This window comes from Chelonia mydas, chromosome 8, assembly GCF_015237465.2.
Source record: "Chelonia mydas isolate rCheMyd1 chromosome 8, rCheMyd1.pri.v2, whole genome shotgun sequence".
In the NCBI taxonomy this organism is placed as follows: Eukaryota; Metazoa; Chordata; order Testudines; family Cheloniidae; genus Chelonia; species Chelonia mydas.
In genome coordinates, this window is record NC_057854.1 from 71,739,599 (window position 1) to 71,760,306 (window position 20,708).

Below are 20,708 nucleotides of genomic sequence, written 5' to 3' on the forward strand. Positions count from 1 at the left end.
GTGCTCTGGGAGGCTCCAGGGGCAGATCTGCTGCTCTGGACAGGGGGCTCTGGGGTGCCCACTGGTGCTGGGGGCTCCGTGGAACCCGCTGGTACTCGTGGCGGGGAGGCCTGGGGCACCCGCTGGTGCTGGGGAGGGGCCTCAGGGGCACCCGCTGGTGTACATGCTGGTGCTGAGAGGAACTCTTGGGCGCCCACTGGTGCTGGGGGCTCTGGAGCACCTGCTGGTACTGGGGGGGGCCTCCGGGACACCTGCTGGTTCTGGGGGGGACCTCTGGGGTGCCCACTGGTGCTGGGGGGAGGCTCCAGGGCACCCACCGGTGCTCAGGGGGAAGGCTCCTGAATGCCCTGAATGGTGCTCAGGGTGGGAGGGCAGCCTGGGACTACTGCTGCTGCTGCTAGCAAGGGGCAGCCCAGAACCTTCTCCGCCGCTGCTGGCAAGGGGTGGTCCGGGACTCCTGCAGCTGCTGCTGGAGGTGGGGGGGGCAGCCAGGGACCGCTGCTGTGGCTCGGTGGGGGCAGTGCACATGGCCCCAGGGCTACCAGAGCTGCTTGGTCAGCCCTGGGGTCAGTCGCACCTGCCGGCTGCAGAAGTCACAGAGGTCCCAGAAAGTCACATAATCTGTGACCTCCATGACAGACTTGCAGCCTTACTTATCACTTTATTATCTACTAGATATTTGAAAATTTATTTCTTGATTATTTGCTCCATTATCTTTCCAGGTTCAGAAGTTAAGCTGATTGGTCTGTAAATCCCTGGGTTGCCTTATTCCCCTTTTTATAGATTGGCACTATATTTGCCCTCTTCCAGTACTCTGGAATCTCCCACATCTTCCATGAGTTTTTGAAGATAATCGCTAATGGCTCAGATATCTGCACAGTCAGCTACTTGAGTATTCGAGGATGTATTTCATCAGGCCCTTTTGACTTGAAGACCTCTAATGTATCTAAGTAATTTTTAACTTGTTCTTTCCTTATTTTAGGCTCAAATCCTACCTCATTTTCACTGGCGCTCACTATGTTAGACGTGCAATTGCTACTAGCCTTTTGGGTGAAAACTGAAACAAAAAAAGTCATAGAGCGCTTCCGCCATTTCCACATTTTCTGTTATTTTCTTTGCTCCCTCATTGAGTAATGGGCCTGCCCCGTCCTTGGTCATCCTCTTGTTTCTAATGTGTCATTAAAACATGACATATCTACATTGTTTGTGTCTTCACACTTGTATCAGCTTTACTCCCAGGCTTCCTTTTATGGACCATATTGAAAGCAAACCCGTCCTTTGAGTTATATACTACATTATGAGAGAAGCGTCAGTGTTAGCTCTCTACTTCTGCAGAAGCTCATTCCTATACCTACATGCAGTCCCACCCAACATGGAAACTTTGCATGCTTTTAAAATACATCATGAATGTCAAATCTGTATCCTTTACTCCATCTACTAGCCCACTTCTATTCTCTGATTAAGCACATTTAAGCAGAGATACCAAAGAAAATTTTTCAAGGATTGAAATAAAAATCATGGGATAGGTGCAGAACTGGGGCTTGCTCAAGGTGTTATATCATGTAAGGCCAGCTGTGCTGGAGCAGCCCAACCATCTGTCACTGATCAAAATCCTGCACTACTATTTAATTCTGGTACACAAGCCATGTGTGTGTTTTCTAAAACCTGTGAAAAATCTTATGCTTATTGTATTAGGAAATGATGTACTGCTTTCCATTTGAAAACATGAAAAGGTTTTAGGTCTACAAAATCATTATACTTTGCACTTTCCCAGGTGCTCAGCCAGTCTGCCTTTTTTATCTAGGGCTACATTTCCTCTTTATCATAAACAAAGAGAAATAGATGGAGCTCAAGCCTCTAAATCCTCAGAATAGTAACCACATATATGGAGTGCTTAACAACTGGCAGAGCACAGCTGGTGAACGGAGATGGAAAAGCAACAAGAGTGGTTGAGAAAACCCTTTAAGGTTAATTATCAAATCTTATGTGCACCCTAAAAATTGCATTGCAAAGAAATGATATTGGTGATGCATTACTGTAGCAGACATTCCTCCCTCTGAGGCTATGGCTATACCACAGCGGCTACAGTGACACTGTAGCACCATAATGTACACTGAGGTAAGGGTTTTTTCTGTCCCTGTAGTTAATCCACCTTCCAAAAGGCAGTAGCCAGAAGAATTCTTCCATGGCCCTAGCTGTATCTAGTAGGGGGTTAGGTCAACCTAACTAGATCACACAGGGCATCAAAAAAAAAATTTCACAGGTCAGTCTAATGTTTAGGTGTAGACCAGCCATCACTACTGAAACAATACCCAAGGCAGGTCTCACTCTGCACTAGACCTGGTATCTTTTGGAAGAACAACAATATCTGAATCCTGAACATTTGTGTCTATTAAAGATCTCGTTGGATTTTTTTTTTCCCCAAGAATAGGGATATTACACTTCGGTGTCCTGACCACCAATCTGGGCATTTATATCCTGACTTCCTTACTTCCTCTCGTGGTTTCAGATGGATATGGTATTCTTCTTTACTTCCCACCTGAACTGTTGTGTAGTTTTTCTATAAAGCTAAACTGCAACACCTCCAGAAGTGGCTGCATTTCATGGATGCTGTTGGTGAAATAATTCCTATATATATATATAGGCCAGGATCCTGCAAAATGTAATGCAGAAGCAGACATTTGCACCTGCACTGAAATCAATGGAACTCCACATAGGCACAAGGGTCTGTCCAAGCAGAGCCCTGGCAGGATCACAGCTATGGTTTGTAAAATGATAAGGGTGCCTTTGGGATGGAAGGTGTTGTACAAATGTAAAAATGAAAGATACTACTCCAGATAGGATTCTATTTTCCAAGTGTAAGAACTTCCACACTATATGGCCCTGCCTATATTAGGGGCATTTTTCAAAAATTGACCACAGGTGTTAACACTGGGCCTCCAGATGCCAATGCAGGGTAAGATGACACGGTCCTTAAAATTGTGATAGCTAGGGCTCCCTGCCTGTGATCAGCTCCCTGTGTTGTTAACACTGTTGGAACTGAACCACTGTTACAAATGGTGGGAACTTTGTTTAACGTTGTCCTAGTGTAGACAGCACCTATGTTTTCAGCAACAAAACCTGCCTGTATGTGAGCCAAACTCTCCTAAGAGTTAGTGATTAACTTTTTAGGGCAAGCTCAGTCAGTGTTTTCTGGATTTATATTTCTTCTTTACCAGTATGGGAGCCTGACCATAAATTTTAAGGGTATTATTGCTTCTATTGTGAGAGCAATGCTGAAGAACCAGGGGCTGTTGTTAGAGGGTGTATGACACTCAAATCCTCTGTGGAATAAACACAGAGGGGGACACAAACACTGACCAGAGGGTTACACTTCAATAACCAAAAAAACTTTTCTTACGCTTCAAACATGGCATGGACTTTAGTCCTCCCTTAAAGAGTGGTGCTTGGAGATTTTAAAATAAATATTGATTAAAAATTAAGTTATGCACATCTGAAGATGGTGTATGCTCTACTCTATTAACTTTTTAACAATGCACTGAGAAGCAATGCTTGGATGTAGATGTACACAAGCAATGCTCAGATATAGGCATACAGAAGAAAAGCTATATCTGGAGCATCTCACATTTGAAATAAACACAGCTGGACTTAATTTCAAGGATTATACATTCAAATAAATGCATAAACACTCCTATATTAGTGTGAGAACATTCAAATAAAAAGCACACTCAGAGCATTTGTTTGAATGTGCAACTGTTTGATAATTCCAACAAATGTACTCAGTGGGTCAAATTTTGTACTCAGAGATATGTCAGTTCAGCTCCCACGGAAACCAGTGGTGCTAATCTGCTTCTTTTCAAGACAGGCTCAAGTGAAAACATAGAATCACTGGACTGGAAGGGACCTCAAGAGGTGATCTAGTCCAGTCCCCTCCATTCATGGCAGGACAAAGTATTATCTAGACCAGTGGTTCTCAAAGCCAGTCCACCGCTTGTTCAGGGAAAGCCCCTGGCAGGCCGGACCGGTTTGTTTACCTGCCGCATCCACAGGCCAATCGCGGCTCCCACTGGCCGCGGTTCGCCGCTCCAGGCCAATGGGGGCTGCGGGAAGCGGCGTGGGCCAAGGGACATGCTGGCTGCCCTTCCCGCAGCCCCCATTGGCCTGGAGCAGCGAACCGCGGCCAGTGGGAGCCGCGATCGGCCAAACCTGCGGACACGGCAGGTAAACAAATTGGTCCAGGCTGCTAGGGCCTTTCTCTGAACAAGCGGCGGACCGGCTTTCTCCAGGTTGTCCAGAACATTTTGAACTTTAATCCTATCCTCCAAAGCACTTGCAACCCCTCCCAGCTTGGTGTAATCCACAAACTTTATAAGAGTAATCTCTATACCATTATCTAAATCAGGGTGGGCAAACGTTTGGCCCGAGGGCCACATCTGGGTGGGGAAATTGCATGCAGGGCCATGAATATAGGGCTAGGGCTGGGGCAGGGGGTTGGTGTGCGGGGTGCAGGCGGGGTTTGGAGTGCAGGCTCCAGCCCGGCACCACTTACCTCAAGCGGCTCCAGGGTGGCAGTGGCACAAAGCGGGGCTCAGGCAGGCTCCCTGCCTGCCTGCCCTGGCCCCGCGCCACTCCCTGAAGTGGCCGGCACCATGTCCCTGTGGCTCCCGGGGGCAGAGGGCTCCGCGCGCTGCCCTCACCTGCGGGTACCTCCCCTGAAGTTCCCATTGGCTGCAGTTCCCCATTCCCGGCCAATGGGAGCTGCGGGGGGCGATGCCTGCAGGCGAGGGCAGCGCGCAGAGCCCTCTGCACCCCCTCTCCCAGGGGCCACAGGGATATGGTGCTGGCCGCTTCTGGGAGCCTGCCTTAGCCCCATGGTGCCACGGGGAGTGGCAATCCCGCGGGCCGGATCCAAAGCCCTGATGGGCTGCATCCAGCCTGCAGGCCGTAGTTTGCCCACCCTGATCTAAAACATTGATGAAGATATTGAACAGAACTGGACCCAGAACTGATACCGGCCGGACCCCACTTGTTACGCCGTCTAGCATGACTGTGAACCACTGATAAATACTCTCTGGGAACAGTTTTCCAACCAGTTTTGCACCCACATTATAGTAGCTCCATCTAGGTTGAATTTCCCTAGTTTGTTTATGAGAAGGTCATGTGAGACAGTATCAAAAGCTTTATTAAAGTCAAGATATACCAGATCTACCACTTCCCCCCATCCATGAAGCTTGTTACCCTGTCAAAGAAAGCTTTCAGGTTGGTTTGACACAGTTTGTTCTTGACAAATCCATGCTGACTGTTACTTATCACCTTATTATCTTCTAGATGTTTGCAAACTGATTGCTTAATTATTTGCTCCATTATCTTTCCGGGTACAGAAATTACGCTGACTGATCTGTAATTCCCCAGGTTGTCCTTATTTCCCTTTTTAGATTGGCACTATATTTGCCCTTTTCCAGTTGTCTGGAACAGATCTGAATTTTGAACAAGGGAATGTTCTCAGTTGTTTGGATCTACGGTTTTCATTTGGCCCATCATAAAGATGGGCTCATTTGCAAAATCCAGATCAAGGTTTAACTATGGAACACTCCCAAAGCTCCAGCGTGTTCTGATCCAGGGTTTAGTTTGACCTACCTCTAGTTCACTTGTGTTAGAGTTTCCACATTATATGCAATCAGATCTGTCTCTATTAAAAGCAAGAAAATCAAACACAAACGTACCACATTAGAGCAACAGGACTGCTGAGATTTAAGTCAGGATGTTCAGAGGTAGGTAAATACTGGAGCACCGGTTAATGGGAAGAGAATTCAGAGCCTCTCTGCAAAAGAGCGGTTTCAGAGTAGCAGCCGTGTTAGTCTGCATCTGCAAAAAGAAAAGGCGTACTTGTGGCACCTTAGAGACTAACAAATACTCCTTTTCTTTCTGCAAAAGAGGTTTCAGCATGGAAATGGCAAAGCTATAAAAGGTGAAGGGTAAAAGAGAGGGACATGATGTGACCAACAGATGGGGAGGCCTCATTAGCCATACCTTTGTAAATTCAGTCCTGTGAGAAACACCCAAATAGTAAAAGTGAGAGGTGAGAAGGTGTGAAGACACCTGACCATTTCACCTCAAACTCTTCTCTCTTTTTGAGACACTGATGAAAAACTAGTGAATAATTAAAATGAGGTGGAGGAAAACAAGATTTTGGTTCTATAATACGTCTGTATCAGGTGATCCAGAAGGCAAAAGGTCAGTTTGAGGAACTACAAGGAATTGTTCAAATCAGTCAGAGGAGTTTAGCACCAAAAGATACAATGCAAATGGCAATTTAGGCAACTATCCAGGAGTACTTGATACCTGTTCTTTAAAAACTTGCAAAAAGCCTGGAGATTTTGTATTGTGCTGCTAGCAAACTGCTTTGATAATGTGTATTTGGACTGGCAGATCTCTGTTTTGCTGTCTATTTAGAATTGATTCCTGTTTTGCAGTTGGACACTTTAAAGATGATAATAAATGAATGAAGTGCACTTTTGTGTCACATCTCAAGTTGGTTTGGGATATTTCTTGCCTGCTTTTAAGTTTCTTTGAATGGTCAATCTCCAGACAACTTATTCTTTTGATTTTCAGGTTCAAAACAGCACAAGAGTACCACTTGGTGACTACTAGTCTTGATTATTACTTTTCCCAAGCCCCTGCCAGGTATCCCCTCCCCCTGACTTTTCATTTCTTTTCCACTCCCTTCCCTTGAATTTCCATAGCACCATATTATTACTCTGGTTTTCCCATAGATGTTCATGCTGAGCCTTTTCTATACAACTATACAATCACAAGAAAAAAAAATCTGCTGCCAACATTTGGTCCCTTGAGGCTGCTAAGTTCCTAAAAGTCAGCAGAACACCACCATTTACAGACCACTAGATGCTAGTAAATATGTGTGCACTAGAACATATTTACATTCCCATACAAATAGTATGTGGTTATTCCTATAGTGATGGTTTACACAGCCATATAGCAACTGGTACCTGTATTAATAGTTCAAATCTATTGTTATAGCAACTGTCAGGAAAAATAAACATACAGTCTTAATTTCACCTCTTGCCAGTTCAGAATCAAATATGTTATAAAAACTGCTTCAAAAATCATCCCTTGTTGAAAGCTTTTGCTAGATACTTATTTAGGAGGTGAAGTCTCTTGGGTGTGTTAATCAGTCCAGGAACCATTAAATTCCAGGTTTATTGCCTATTTTCTGAATCCAGTGGTGCTGGAACAATTTTTACAGTGGGATCCTGAGAGCCATTGACCAGACTGTAAATCCTGTATATGATGGAAACCACTTCAAGCCAGGGGTGCTGCCGCACCCCCTGCATTCCCAATTCCAGCACCTATATATGAACCTATATCTTAGAACTATTACCAGACTGCTTCTGGCTCTTCCAAAGAATTACCAGTCCCTTACCTTACTTCTGCCAACTTTTTTTCATTTCCATCTCCTCCAAGGACTTGCCAGTTCCTTTCCTTCCTTCTACCCTTGGCCTTAATGATTTCCTGGAACTGGAGATTTAGCTCTGCCAGGCCAGTCTTTTTCTTAGTCCTCTCTCTCCAAAAGAGCCTCACTCCCCATACCTGAGTTGCTCATAAAATCATTTGTTGCTTTCTCACATGCCACCAAACAGCCAACAAATGCTCACAACTTTTAGTCACTACCCAGCTACAGCTGGAGTCAAACCTGTGACTTGGCTCAGGACATTAGTAATGGAATATAGTGACTATATAAAAACAACAAGGAGTCCAGCGGCACCATAAAGACTAACAGATTTATTGGGAATATGCTTTTGTGGGTAAAAAAGAGAGGAAACAGACTGACAGAGCGAGAAGAGTACCCAGAAGTCACTTACTATAAGACAGGCCCAACAAGGAAAATAACAGAACACCACTGGCCATCACATACAGCCCTCAGCTAAAACCTCCTGAATACTGTTAGAAGCCTACAACTTTCCCTCTCCTGGAATTGACACCTCGTCATCAATAATTGGGAGTGGACTACATCCACCCTGATTGAATTGGCCCTGTCAACACTGGTTCTCCACTTGTGAGGTAACTCCCTTCTCTTCATGTGTCAGTATAATGCCTGCATCTGTAATTTTCACTCCATGCATCTGAAGAAGTGGGTTTTTTACCCATGAAAGCTTATGCCCAAATAAATCTGTTAATCTTTAAGGTGCCACCAGACTCCTTGTTGTTTTTCTGGATACAGACTAACATGGCTACCCTTCATACTTGACAGGCTATATAGGCTTTACCCTTAAGCACTCCACCCACATTTTTTCAGGCTCCAGGCAAGGCAATTACCTAATTATTATGAGCTATACAGGACTAAACATTTCAAGTATGTAAGTCTCTGCCTCTCAACCTCTTGTTTGAATTTAGATTTTAAAGTGTTAATTTACTCTGGCTGGCTGGGTAAATCCTCATACAAGCACCCATTAATGGACGTAAGCATGTCTTTAAATACTTTCTTGAATTGGGACCCTGGTGAAGGCCGTGCTGTAGGTCTGGGTGGCCTTCCTTGTGGTTGTCCCTCTTTTTGGAATGCAGGATACCAGACAGAGTAGTCACTGCAACATGTTTTAAGAGCACCATGGGTGAAGGGACTTCCTAAACCTGCATAAACTGTGTATTCCGTAGACCTGAAACCTTCCCCAGATTTAATTCCTTCCGCAATTTCTACACCAGGAAGATAGCATTTTGGAGGAAGAAGCTTTTATGACATACCAGTAATAAAAGATGGCATCTTTGGGGCAGGGACTGCCTTTTTATTATTTGTTTGTAGAGTGCCTACCAGCAGGTTCGTGGCCCATTAATGGGACTCTTAAATGCTACAAAATTACATATAATAAATAATAAAAATAAGACAATGACGACCTTGCACGTTCACTCATGCAAGCAGTCCCATTGACTTCGGTAGCCTGCTCATGTGACTAACAGTTTGCAGGATCAGGTTATATATTTAATATAAAATACTGTCTTCCTTCTAACAGTATTCAAACTTGTGCATACACTGCTGTGCTGCAAAGGAATAATAGTGCTCTCTCCCTCTCTCTCTCTCTCTGTTCCCTCCTCAACCCTAATGTGCAGCAGAACAAAGAAGGTATCTGCTAAGTGGGGCAGGATGTCTGAATAGTTTCTTCCTACAGTATTTCACTACCATTCCCATCCCATCCCTATGACTAGTTGCTTCCTTCAGCACTACCATGTTATTTCCATTATGACATAAACTGATGAGGCAAAGGGAAAAGACCTATAATCACAGAGCAGCCCAGTGATAGCCCAGCTAACAACATGAAATAAAAAGTCCTGTGTTTCCTTGCTCTTGTAGGAGAAAATGATTAAGCACAAGCCCAGAACTCATCATTCAACACTCCATCTTTTTTAAAAAATAAGGTACCACATGATGACTGAAGAAGAACAATTTTGACTAAGCGAAGGCGATTGTTCCATTTTCTGTATTACACAACCTGTAATTTTTAAGCTTGACTTTGTACACATACTTGTAAAGTAGTCAGATCAGACAAAAACAGAGGAACGCGAAGGTAACTGAAAATAGACCAACTTCTCAGCAAGCAGTAACAGCCATCATGTTACAAACAGCATGTATCGTTTAAGTTTTGCATATGGTTTATCCCCAGTAGGATCAAACTTCAACCCATTGCATTTTCTATTCACCAAGAAGTGCACTTGTGATGCCAATGAGGAGAGAGCATTATTTTCTGTTGTTTATTTGCCATAAAATTCTACCAAAAACATTTATTTCCTTGGTATTTAGTCTTTTTTTCCACAAAACTGATAGAAAAATATTGCAGTAAAGTAAAAGAAAGTCTTCCTTATCAACTTCTTGCTCTTCCAAGACAAATAATAAGTAATAATAATTCATTTACTTTTGCTCAGCCAGCACCACTGTTTTTGCTATAAGTAAAAAGAAGCATTTACCAGTGAAATTGCTTTCTACTTGATGAAAACAAAGATCTAAAACTGGCTGCCTCTTGAAATAAAAAACACGCTGAAAAATGACAAAGAAATAAAACCTTTTACTCTCCTAATTTACTGTTATTTCTATAAAGAGAAACATTTACCTTTAATATATTATTGTCTGTTCAATCTTGGGTACGAGAAAAGCCCTTGTAGGAATGAGGGAAAGTTTAAACGTCTAAACAAACAGAAAAATGATTATGATAGCTATGGAACTGAACGTAGTTCAAGTAAAATTCTGCTTTTTTAGTCTCTGTGATCATACAACTATGAAAATTCTCTGTTATCCTTTATTAAAGCCTATAAATGACCAATGAAAACAAGAGCCTAGCTAAATCTGAAGAATGAAACACTAACAGTTATTAACATCCATTTCAGTAGGAAGAACCCATTGTGAAAACCATACATCATTCACACCATAAAATCTACACTACAAAATGTTAAACTGTGAAGAACCTAACCCAGCAGAAATACAGCAAATGCACTGTAAATGGAAACAATATACCACAGCTCCTCCCATACCCAGTAAAAACATTGCACATTAAAGGTTTAATCCTGCAAAATGCCAATTGTCCTCAAGTAACATAAGTGTCTATGGAAGCTGAGGGCACTCAGCACCTACAGGACTACATCCTGAAAAAGTACTTTATGTGGGGATCTGTAGCATCAGCTGTAGTAGTGAAAAACATGCAATAGAATGTTTTACCATTAATTGTGCACTGATAATGTTTTTAAATTTTTAGTTGCCATATTACAAAGAATGGTTAACTCATTTCACTTACAATTTGTGTCAAAGATTTTTCTAAGCTTTTAAAGAGCTGGTGAAGTTTTCATTCTGTGGTGGAATATCTTGAAGGACCTCATCCCAAGAAAAGCTAGTACCCAGTAACCATCAAAGACATGAGATCTGGATTCAGTATGTTGGAGACCTAACAGGTGTTTCCTGTCTCTCATGTCTATGATTTTAAAAGTAAGGCAGAATTTCTGTGGGTTTTTTTGTTTTTTGTTTTTTTTTTAACAAGGAGCATTGTCGAGCACAGTGGACAACTTTAGTATGTATAATATGAAATAGGACTTTTCTTTGAATTATTTCCCTACATCTTAAATATTTAATATTCCATCCCAGTTACATAAAGTTTTACCTTTTGGCATTCTCTGCAGTGCACTGTGTGTACACAGATTTCATGTTCTTTGTTGATGTTTTACAGAGGATTTCTTTTTTTAAAAAAAGGAAAAGGAGAAGTCAATTTATTAGATAAAAAAGTGTATTATACTCTGAAATGGCTGCTTCCCACTATCCTGGGGGCCCACATTTCTTAGCAGCATTTTCATTTTTATCAGTGTTTCATCAGAGTGTAGCCCTGCACAAATGAATGGATATTGCATATCCTGGGGCTCACAAACAGTTGAGAAAAAGATCTACCATTATAGAAATATATAAATGACAGATTTTAATAAAAACTCTATATCATATGTATGTAGACTTTATATATACACTTGCATTACATACTGGTGTTATAGATGCATACATATTATACAACTGAAATCTGATAAAGAATTCATGTCCTGATTTATCCAGATTGTATGTCACCAGCTCAGGAGTGAGAATCACTCAGGCATATACACACACAAAAATAGTAAGAGTGCAGTAGCAGACCACATTTATACATAAAGTGAAATTCACCCCTGGACACAAAGCTAGCAAAAAGCCTATGCAACACCCATTTTGATGGCTTTTTGCACAGAGGAGAATTTCTCTCTTAAAATGCATTGCACATCAATTTGGAGGTAAATGTCGTCTCTTTATCTTTCTATCTGTTCAATTAAAGCAAGGGGAAGAAGGCAACTAATGTTAAATGTTTTTATGATGCTTTCCACACAGGATGCAATACTCCATCAGAACTCATAGAATCGTAGGGTTTAAGGCCAGAAGGGAGGGCCAGATCATCTAGTCTGATCTCCTATATATCACAGGCCACCAACACCATCCAGCACCTACACACCAAAACCAACAACTGAAATTAGACCAAAGTTTTACAGCCCGCAGGAGACTAGACTACCATATGTCCAAGACAGAGAATAGGAGGGACCAAGGTGCGCCAGTGCACTAGGAATGGAGGAAACTCTTCATCATATTTTGGCTAAGGACATTGTACTTGACCCTTAGACAGCCTTTTGGTCCTTAGTAGTTCTTAACATACCAGCTGGAGGGTTGATAAATTTTCATACCTGGAAGTCTGGCTGCAAGAAGCCTCAACATTTTCCTTTATTGGAAGAAATATATTCAAGGCAACAGGACAGCAGAACTCATCTTGCAACGTGATATTCATTTTATAACTTGATGATGGAGGCTTTACTCACTACACTGTTCTTGGATACAGAATCATGTTTTGCTTGTTTCAATGAAAAACTATTTTGGGTCTCATAAGACTCTCCCTCACTGTCTTGCTCTCACCATCTCTCTGACAAAAGATGTAGCTTTTTATGACTTGTTTTTTGCTGCAAAAAGCCCCTATAGAAACCTCATGTATAATCTCTATTGGTTCCAAAAATAATTTTATATTTGGGAAACTATTTGACTACAATGTCTTTGTACTCTTGCTGCAATGGGGTAGATTAATGATGGTTTCATTTTCCATATTCTGTGTACTATCTTTCTAGGTTATTTCAAGTAAAGTATAAAGAACAGAGTCATGCCCACAAGTACTAAATGAATAAGAGCTCTTAGCAGTGAGAAGGGTCATGACTTGGGGAAAAGCTGGTGCAGTGTGCCCAGAACCCAGGATAAAGGTATCCTGCTTGAAATGCCTCATGCACTATATTTCTATACATACCATCCAATATGCCTCATAAAGCAAATTATGCATATAGATATGTTTATTTCCTATTCATAACCCAAACCTCCATTCACTCCTAGGCACACACCTAGCCTGATACCACACTGACCTTGTGTTTCAATTATTGCAACTGTATGGTATATATGTTATTGCCAACTTTTTGAGTGGCTTTCACTTTAAAAAGCCAGATTTGACCCTATACATACATCATAAAATGCTCTTTACAAAATATCTGATAAAAGACAGAAACTGTTATAAGAACAATACTTTGACCGCAAAATAAGGAGCTGAACAATTGTCTGATTTAGTAAAAGAAGAAAAAATATAGTGAAAAGAACTAGTTGGCACTATAATAGTTTTTGTCCATCCCACAGATATTGTATAGTGAAAGAAATACTCAGTACAGACAAAAAGAAGAACACACAAAAGAGAGCCGTGCACACCAAGACTTTATCAAAATCATGTTTAAAAACTGTAAAGTACAGTAAATACATTCAGATTAATATGAGCAAGGTGCTACATTTAAGAATGTAGCATTTCATTAGGAGCAAATAGCCTTCTGATCTGAAAACCCAGCATGCAGGAAAAGTGTGGTTTGCAGTTTTTATATTCTATAAAGCATCCTATTCTGCAATTCATAACAGCCCTTCTTATTCTTCCATAGGAGAGTCCTTTCAATAACCCACCTGTGGGATGTGCAATTCCAAACCTATCTCTCCATCTGCACTATACCTTTCTAATGCACCCATCACTGTATTATCCAGCCCTCATATACACATGAAGAACAGCAGCATTTCAATTTCAGGTGGTCATATTCTGCACTTTTCCCTTATTTATACAACTTCTTTAGGTGATAATTATACTTAAGGTTTGTTTCTAGGAGAAACATGGGCTGGTTAATTCTTCCCATTCTCATGTGGCTGAAGAAATAGGTCTAACATTGAGCCACAAAGATAGCAATGCTTTGTCTTACCCTGTCTATGCTGATAGGGAATTCCACAGCTGAGAGCCTCCCTGAGATCATCCTGCACAGCTCCCAAGTATCTCACCCTGAGACCAAGTGACCACCTGTATTTCAAGAGAACAAAGGACACTGGTATGAAAAAAGGGAAAAAATAAATATTTAAGAGCTAGTATCCCACAGAGCCTTATTCATACTATAAAATTGTACGTGTGTGACTGCATCAGTGTTTACAGGATTAATACCTGGAACTTCACTTTTTATCTAATAAAATGCTTTTACCAGCTCTTGGATACGGTTGGTGGAACTTAGGCACCCCATAAGGGATGTCCTGTAAGTCAGAGGATGGGTGGGTGCTCTGGAGACCATCACGCACAGTTCCCATTGAGAGCAATTGTCTTGGCTTGGAGAAGGAAGAGGTTACCCCAGAGTTTTACAGATTACAATCAGGATCCTGAGGCAGTGCTGGAACAAGATAGTCATCATAGTAGTGCACAGCAATGACATCATGTGAGCTTGGAACTGGATACAGTCAGTGTAGTACTGCACAGAGCAATGATGTCATGTGTCTTGGAACTGGATATAGTCAGTGTAGCACAGCATGGAACAAGGTCATCATGTTAGCTTAGAACTGGAAATATAGTCAGCACACAACAGCATGGAACAATGATGTAAAGCATATTTGGATTTGGATATGGTCAGCATAGAACAGTATGGAGCAATAACATAACGTGTGCTTGGAACTGGGTAGTCAGAGAAGTACAGAACAGAATAATGACAAAATATGTGGATGAATTGAATACAATCAGCGTGGAACAGCATGGAGCAATAACATAATATGTGCTGGGAATTGGATACAGTCAGCAAGGAACAGCATGGAGCAATGAGGTAATGTGTACTTGGAATTGGATACGGTCAGCATAGAATAGCATGGAGCATTTCTGTAGTATGTGCTTGGAATTGGGTACAGTCAGCATAGAATGACACAGAGCACTGATGTAATGTGTGCTTGGAATTGGATACAGTTAGCGTAGAACAGCACAGAGCATTACTGTAATGGATACTCGGATTTGAACAAGGTCAGCATAGAATAGCATGGAGGAATGCTATAGCTTGTGCTTGGCACTGGATACAGTCAGCATAATACAGCACAGAGCAATGACACAGTCTGTGCTTGGAATTAGATACAACCAGTGTAGTGAAGCATGGAGCCAGGCCAAAGTGTGTGCTTGGAAATGGATAGAGTCAGTGTAATACAGCATGGAGCAATGACATAATATGTGTTTGTTGCGATATCCTTCTTCCCTCAAAAACAGATTGCTGACATTTGAACCAACTGAAATAACTGTGTAGCATCTACAATCAATAGTGAGTAGCACACATTGCAGCAAACTAGCTGCAAAGCCATGGAGGTGATAAAGACGTGGATTATTGAAGTTGGGTTCACATCTGAAAGGAAATGCCATAGTCTTTATACTTTACTGGTAAGCAAACACTGAGAAAGGCATTCTCTCGACAATGCTATTTGGGTACCTAAGAGCAGTTGATAGTCCAGAAGGGCCCCAAGAGTTGATAGCAGCTTGGTAGTCACAAAGACCGATGCCTGAAATAAAGGGTGACGTCATAACTCCAGCCAGCTTTGTAAAGTATTGCCTCCTTCCTACCAGCAGGCCTTCTACCTTCCTCAGGTGATTCACCGGGTGGTTCAACATTCTGATATCCATGATTCCAAACCGCATTAATTCATTCCCATTTGACTCCCTTTCCTTTGGCCCACCCCTCTCAATAATTTTTACTCTTGACTTGTGTACAGTAAATTGCAGAGATGCCTTCCGTCTGTAGCACTCTGCAATATATATTTAACTGCTGGGTAAAAGTAACACAAGCTACATCTAACAGAAAACTTCCCTGCCTTATGAATCAAAGAGCACCTTGTGTCAGGGTGTTACATGCCCAGACTTAAATGTGAATGTTGTCATCTGCTGTGAAAATTATTTGTACAGCTTGGCTATAACATTTGCCTAAGTCACAATTAAAATATGAAGAATATCATTATACTTCTTATTCTAATTTGAATATTTTTAAAAACACATGCTCAATGGAGGCAATAGCTTGCCAGAAACACATGATGCTCTAGGAGTTACCATACATCCCCTCTGTCTGAGCAGCAGCGTTTATCCCCTGCAGCTCATTGCCTGAAATGGGACAAATGTTGGAAAATCTCAACTCACAGCATCAAGGAACTACAATATAAGACAATGTTTGTTTTGAAAATAAGATTACAACATATACAGTGATTCATAAATATTTGCATTTTATAATTGTTTCTACAAATGAATTGGCAAGTCAAATCATACAGGAACTCCCCACCCCCACGCTGTACAAAGAGGATGAGCAGCAGAATTTTAACTAGTTTCATTCTCAGTATCTGTGAGCTCTGGTCACTTCTCTAATACACTGTACTGCTAAGATTAGATTCTCTTTCAGAGCTCTCTCTTCTGGATTTTATTACCCCCCCCCTTTTTTTTTTTGGTAGATCTTCTCCTTTGGTGATGTATGTGTTAGTTGAAAGTCATCCTTCTCCAAACTAGGGACTGTGTGTAGTATGAGCAGGAGTAGGTGAATGGTGCATTTAAATAAGTAGAAGATGTTTTATTAAGATCATAGCAATTCCTTCATTGAATCACATAAGAGAGTTCAAATTTGATGTTATTTTGCCAGAAAGAGGTGAACGTGCCACCTTTGTTTTGCCAACAAAAAACTCCCCACTGAATTCCTGGGGGAAAAGCGGACTTTCTTTATTAGCATATATCAACAATGATGCTTAACAAAATCACTGGCTGTTTCTACTCTGAACTAGGAATAAAAGTAATACTAAACCCATGGCTCTAGAGTGGCATGCAACTTGCCAAGGACCTGCATGTGCCTGTTCTAGAGTCCATAGGTCTGAAATGAACACAGGAGCCCTCCATATGCTGCCTGACAGACACAGCTATGGGGAAGTGCTGAGCAAATACTGTGGAGACACTGGGAGCCCTCTCTATCCTTCTGAGCAGCCAATTGGGTGTACTGGGCAGGAGAGAAACAGATGAGACACACTTTTCCACTGCCTCCCAGCATTCAGGATTGGAAGGGAAGAAGCTTCCAAAATGTCAAAATGGAGGTCAAGTCACAAAACTATTGTGACACAACAGCCTGGCAGTCACATTTTCAACGTGACATGGCATCAGGATATGATAACATTATGTGGACATTACAGCACAAACAGTGAGTTCAGTGCCAGAGGACATCAGACACCACAATGTTGTGACTTACTGCAACATCACCAGTGATGAAACCATTCTCCAGGTCTTCGAGGTCGAGTGCCACTGCTCCTGAGAAATGAGAAAAGGGCATGCTCTGGATCGCATAATTAGGATAATCACCTTCAGGGTTCCCCTCTTCCTCACGTAACCTTCCCACTCTCTCTCTCTCTCTCTCTCACACACACACACACACACACACACACACAGAGTCTCTTCTGGAATTTGGTCATTAATATTTTCCTTTTCTCTGTTGAACTGGAATCTCTAAGGAGAATTCAGATAAGAGAGACCAATGAGGAACATGCTCCTGTACTCCCAGCCTCACTGTTGATGAGTGGGAGTTGCTTTCTCATAACCTCCATAGCATTCATTCTGTTTGTTGAATAAAACATGTGGAGGGAAACTGAAGTCAAGCATGCTTGAGTTTGAAGGAAAACAAACACATACTTAAGACCACACTTAAGAAACTGTCCACTTTTATTTATAGAAAAGCAGGACTTCTATTATGCCTGAAACCTTGACCAATGACACACACTGAAACCAGGGACACTTTTAACTTATGTAATTAAACCAATATTTCAAATAAAGTTGGTTCAAACAATACATGCACAGCAACTGACTTGTCTAGGTCAGTTCTCTCCTAGTAGATGCATACTCTGCTGCATTTTGGACATATTCTCTTTCCTTTTCTCACCTGGCATACCTGGCAAGTTCCCTGAGATGCTTTACAAATTTTAGTAAGAATACCTATTTCAGATCATTTGAATGAGGTTGCTGCTTAGCAACATTTTTTTGTTGTTGTTGTTCAAATTACATTTTAAAAATCCAGGGTGTTGTGGATGTGAATAGAGGCAGAAGTGAGCTCTTAAAGTTTTGCTAATGCTATCAAAGTTTCCCTAACAAAAGAGGTTGAGAAGTAAGATTTTCAAGTTTTTGCCAAATAATACCTCACAAGAAGCTCATTTTTTATGGGAGCCCAAGTTCTGTGCAATTTTGGTTCCTATATTCTTCTGACTCTTCACAGAAAAATAAATGATAGCCTGTTTGTTAATAATAATATGATGCTATCACTTCTTGCATACAGCTCATCCTACACTTCAATGATCTCCATTGCTACCCAGCTTTCTCACATCTCTCCTTCCCCTTCCCACATATTTCTGTTCATGTGGGAAGGTATAATGGTTCCTTTCCCCTTTTGATTTCTTACATCGTCAAAAAGAAAATACAAGCACGAGCTGATCCAAAGATCATTAAGCCAATAAAAGACTTTCCTCTGATTTCAATGGGCTTTGGATCAGCCCCTAAGAAAGGAGTTGGGCAATTTGCACATCTCCTTACAGACACTGCTGATAAAATTATGAAGCAGCTTCTGCAAAGAGGCTCATTAATTTAAAAGGGTGGTTGATCCCTAAAGGGAAGACCTGCTTCAACTGGAAGGTTGTGATGTCACAATGGGATTTCATTAATGCCCTGGATAGGAAAGAAACTAAAATAAAACGTAAATAACTAGCTAATTATGCATACACTACAAAATAGAGTGCCTCCAAAGTAATTAGAAATGTCCATACAGGGCAGTCAGCACTGTAAGCTAAGCACAGAGGGTTAATGCTTGCAGGCTACAACAACTGAGTGATCACTGAGAGTTTCTAGGTTGTGATGTGCCAAAAGAGATGGCTGTTCTTAAGTGCACTGCCCATCAATAAATCTGAATGAATAAAATTACAGAGGATTGGAGCATCCCTCAGCCAAGCCATTCCAGTGCTGCCTGCTCTGGCTGAGCTCCATTAGAGGGAAAGCTGAGGTTGTATTTTAAACCCAGCAGGAAGGATTATTGTTGGCAACAGCATGTATTTGAGGAAGCGACTGAATGGTCCTGTGCATCAATGGTGGAAAACAGGGTGGGGGCTATGAAAGAGGATGAATTTAATAATAGCTCAAGAGCTGAGAGGTTTCCTCTTTCTCTTCACCAATTAAAATTCTCTAGTATTTTAATGTCATCATTCTGCCTGTAAAACTATGAGACTCGATGTAAACACTTCATTATTTTCTAGAATTCCTTGTTTGACCTTTATTATCTTTGGCACAAAGAGATGTCTTTTTGAAATTATTTTCATTCCAAGGAGTTTCAGCTTTGCTTACAGAAGTAGGAGGCTTACTCTGTGGAGCAGTGTTTCCCAAACTTGGGACACCGCTTGTTCAGGGAAAGCCCCTAGCGAGCCAAGCCAGTTTGTTTACCTGCTGCTTCTGCAGGTTCAGCCGATCGCGGCTCCCACTGGCCACGCTTCGCCGCTCCAGGCCAATGGGGGCTGCGGGAAGCAGCAGCCGGTATCCCTCGACCTGCACCGCTTCCCGCGGCCCCCATTGGCCTGCAGAGGCAAACCGCGGCCAGTGGGAGCTGCGATTGGCCAAACCTGCGGACACGGCAGGTAAACAAACCGCCCGGCCCGCCAGGGGCTTTCCCTAAACAAGCGGCGTCCCCAGTTTGGGAAACACTACTGTGGAGAATAAAACTACACAGATTGGGACTTATTCTGCTCTCGGTTACTCTCACAAAACTCCATTGGAGCCAACAAAGCTGTATGGGCATCTGAGAGCAGAGTTTGTCATATCCTGTGTAATCTCTCAATTTTCTTTACAGCATTTTCAAAATCTGTCACTTCCTTCACAGCTCTACTGCCAAGACATTACCTCTGTACTCCTACAATTTTGCATCTTGACTACTCTAGTTGTCTCCTGTTTGGCAAACCCATCTCTTATCTTCCCAACTCCAGTTAATCTTCCTCTTGCCTGTAGCTCTATCCAAAGCTCCTCGGCTCATAAATTTACTGTACTTGTTTCCCTTCTGCAGAAAGTCAGTGCCTCTCATTTCTCACCTTTTGTCTGTCTTGTCTATACAGACTGGGGCAGAGACTGTGTTTTACTATGTGTCTGCACAGCACCTAGATTAACTCAACCCTGATCTTAGTTGGGCCTCTGCGTGCTCCTGTTACACAAATAATAAATTATAAACGTTCCTTCTCACATTCCAAGTCCTTCATAACCTACCTTGTTTTCATCCATGCCCTGATCTCCTACTATATCCCTCCCACTTCCATTGGTCCACATAAGCTTCCCTTCTTACTGTTTCCTTTGTCCACTCTCCATTTCTCTACCCAATATATATCTGGAAGACCTCTCCAGCTAATGAAGGCCAAGCTCCCCCTTTCTTTTCTTTTAAAATTCACTAAAGCCAAACCTTTTCCATGAAGCATTCCAGTTAAGGTTATATCCACCATATGCCATCCAATGTTTGTACAATTCCTTAAACACCATAGCCTTCTCACTGTTCAATTCATGTTGTATCTGTGCTCAGAGTTTGTTTCACATTTTACCCAATTCATACCTTAGACTGAAAACATCTTGTGTCAATGTATTTTTTATGTGTTCAGTCCACTTCTCCCATCAAATAGCACTACTGTTTATACATTTTACTCCAGGGGGCATTGTGTCCCCAAAAATTATAAATTCTGCACAAAATATTTTAAAATTCTGCAACTTTTATTTGTCAAAATAATGCTACATAATCATGCCAATTTCAATTATTTTGTTAATTTA

General features: G+C 41.7%; 1 protein-coding gene across 1 annotated transcript in view; it reads right to left on the reverse strand.

Annotated features, from left to right (window-relative positions):
- Positions 1-20,708, reverse strand: part of RWDD3 (RWD domain containing 3) — a 146,862-nt gene that overhangs the window by 69,567 nt on the left and 56,587 nt on the right. Inside the window, exons 4-5 of the mRNA XM_043521477.1 lie at positions 17,125-17,183; positions 13,822-13,916 (exon numbers count right to left, since the gene is read on the reverse strand). Coding sequence (XP_043377412.1) covers positions 13,822-13,916; positions 17,125-17,150 — 121 coding nt within the window. The 5' untranslated portion in view covers positions 17,151-17,183. The remainder of the gene's footprint in view (positions 1-13,821; positions 13,917-17,124; positions 17,184-20,708) is intronic.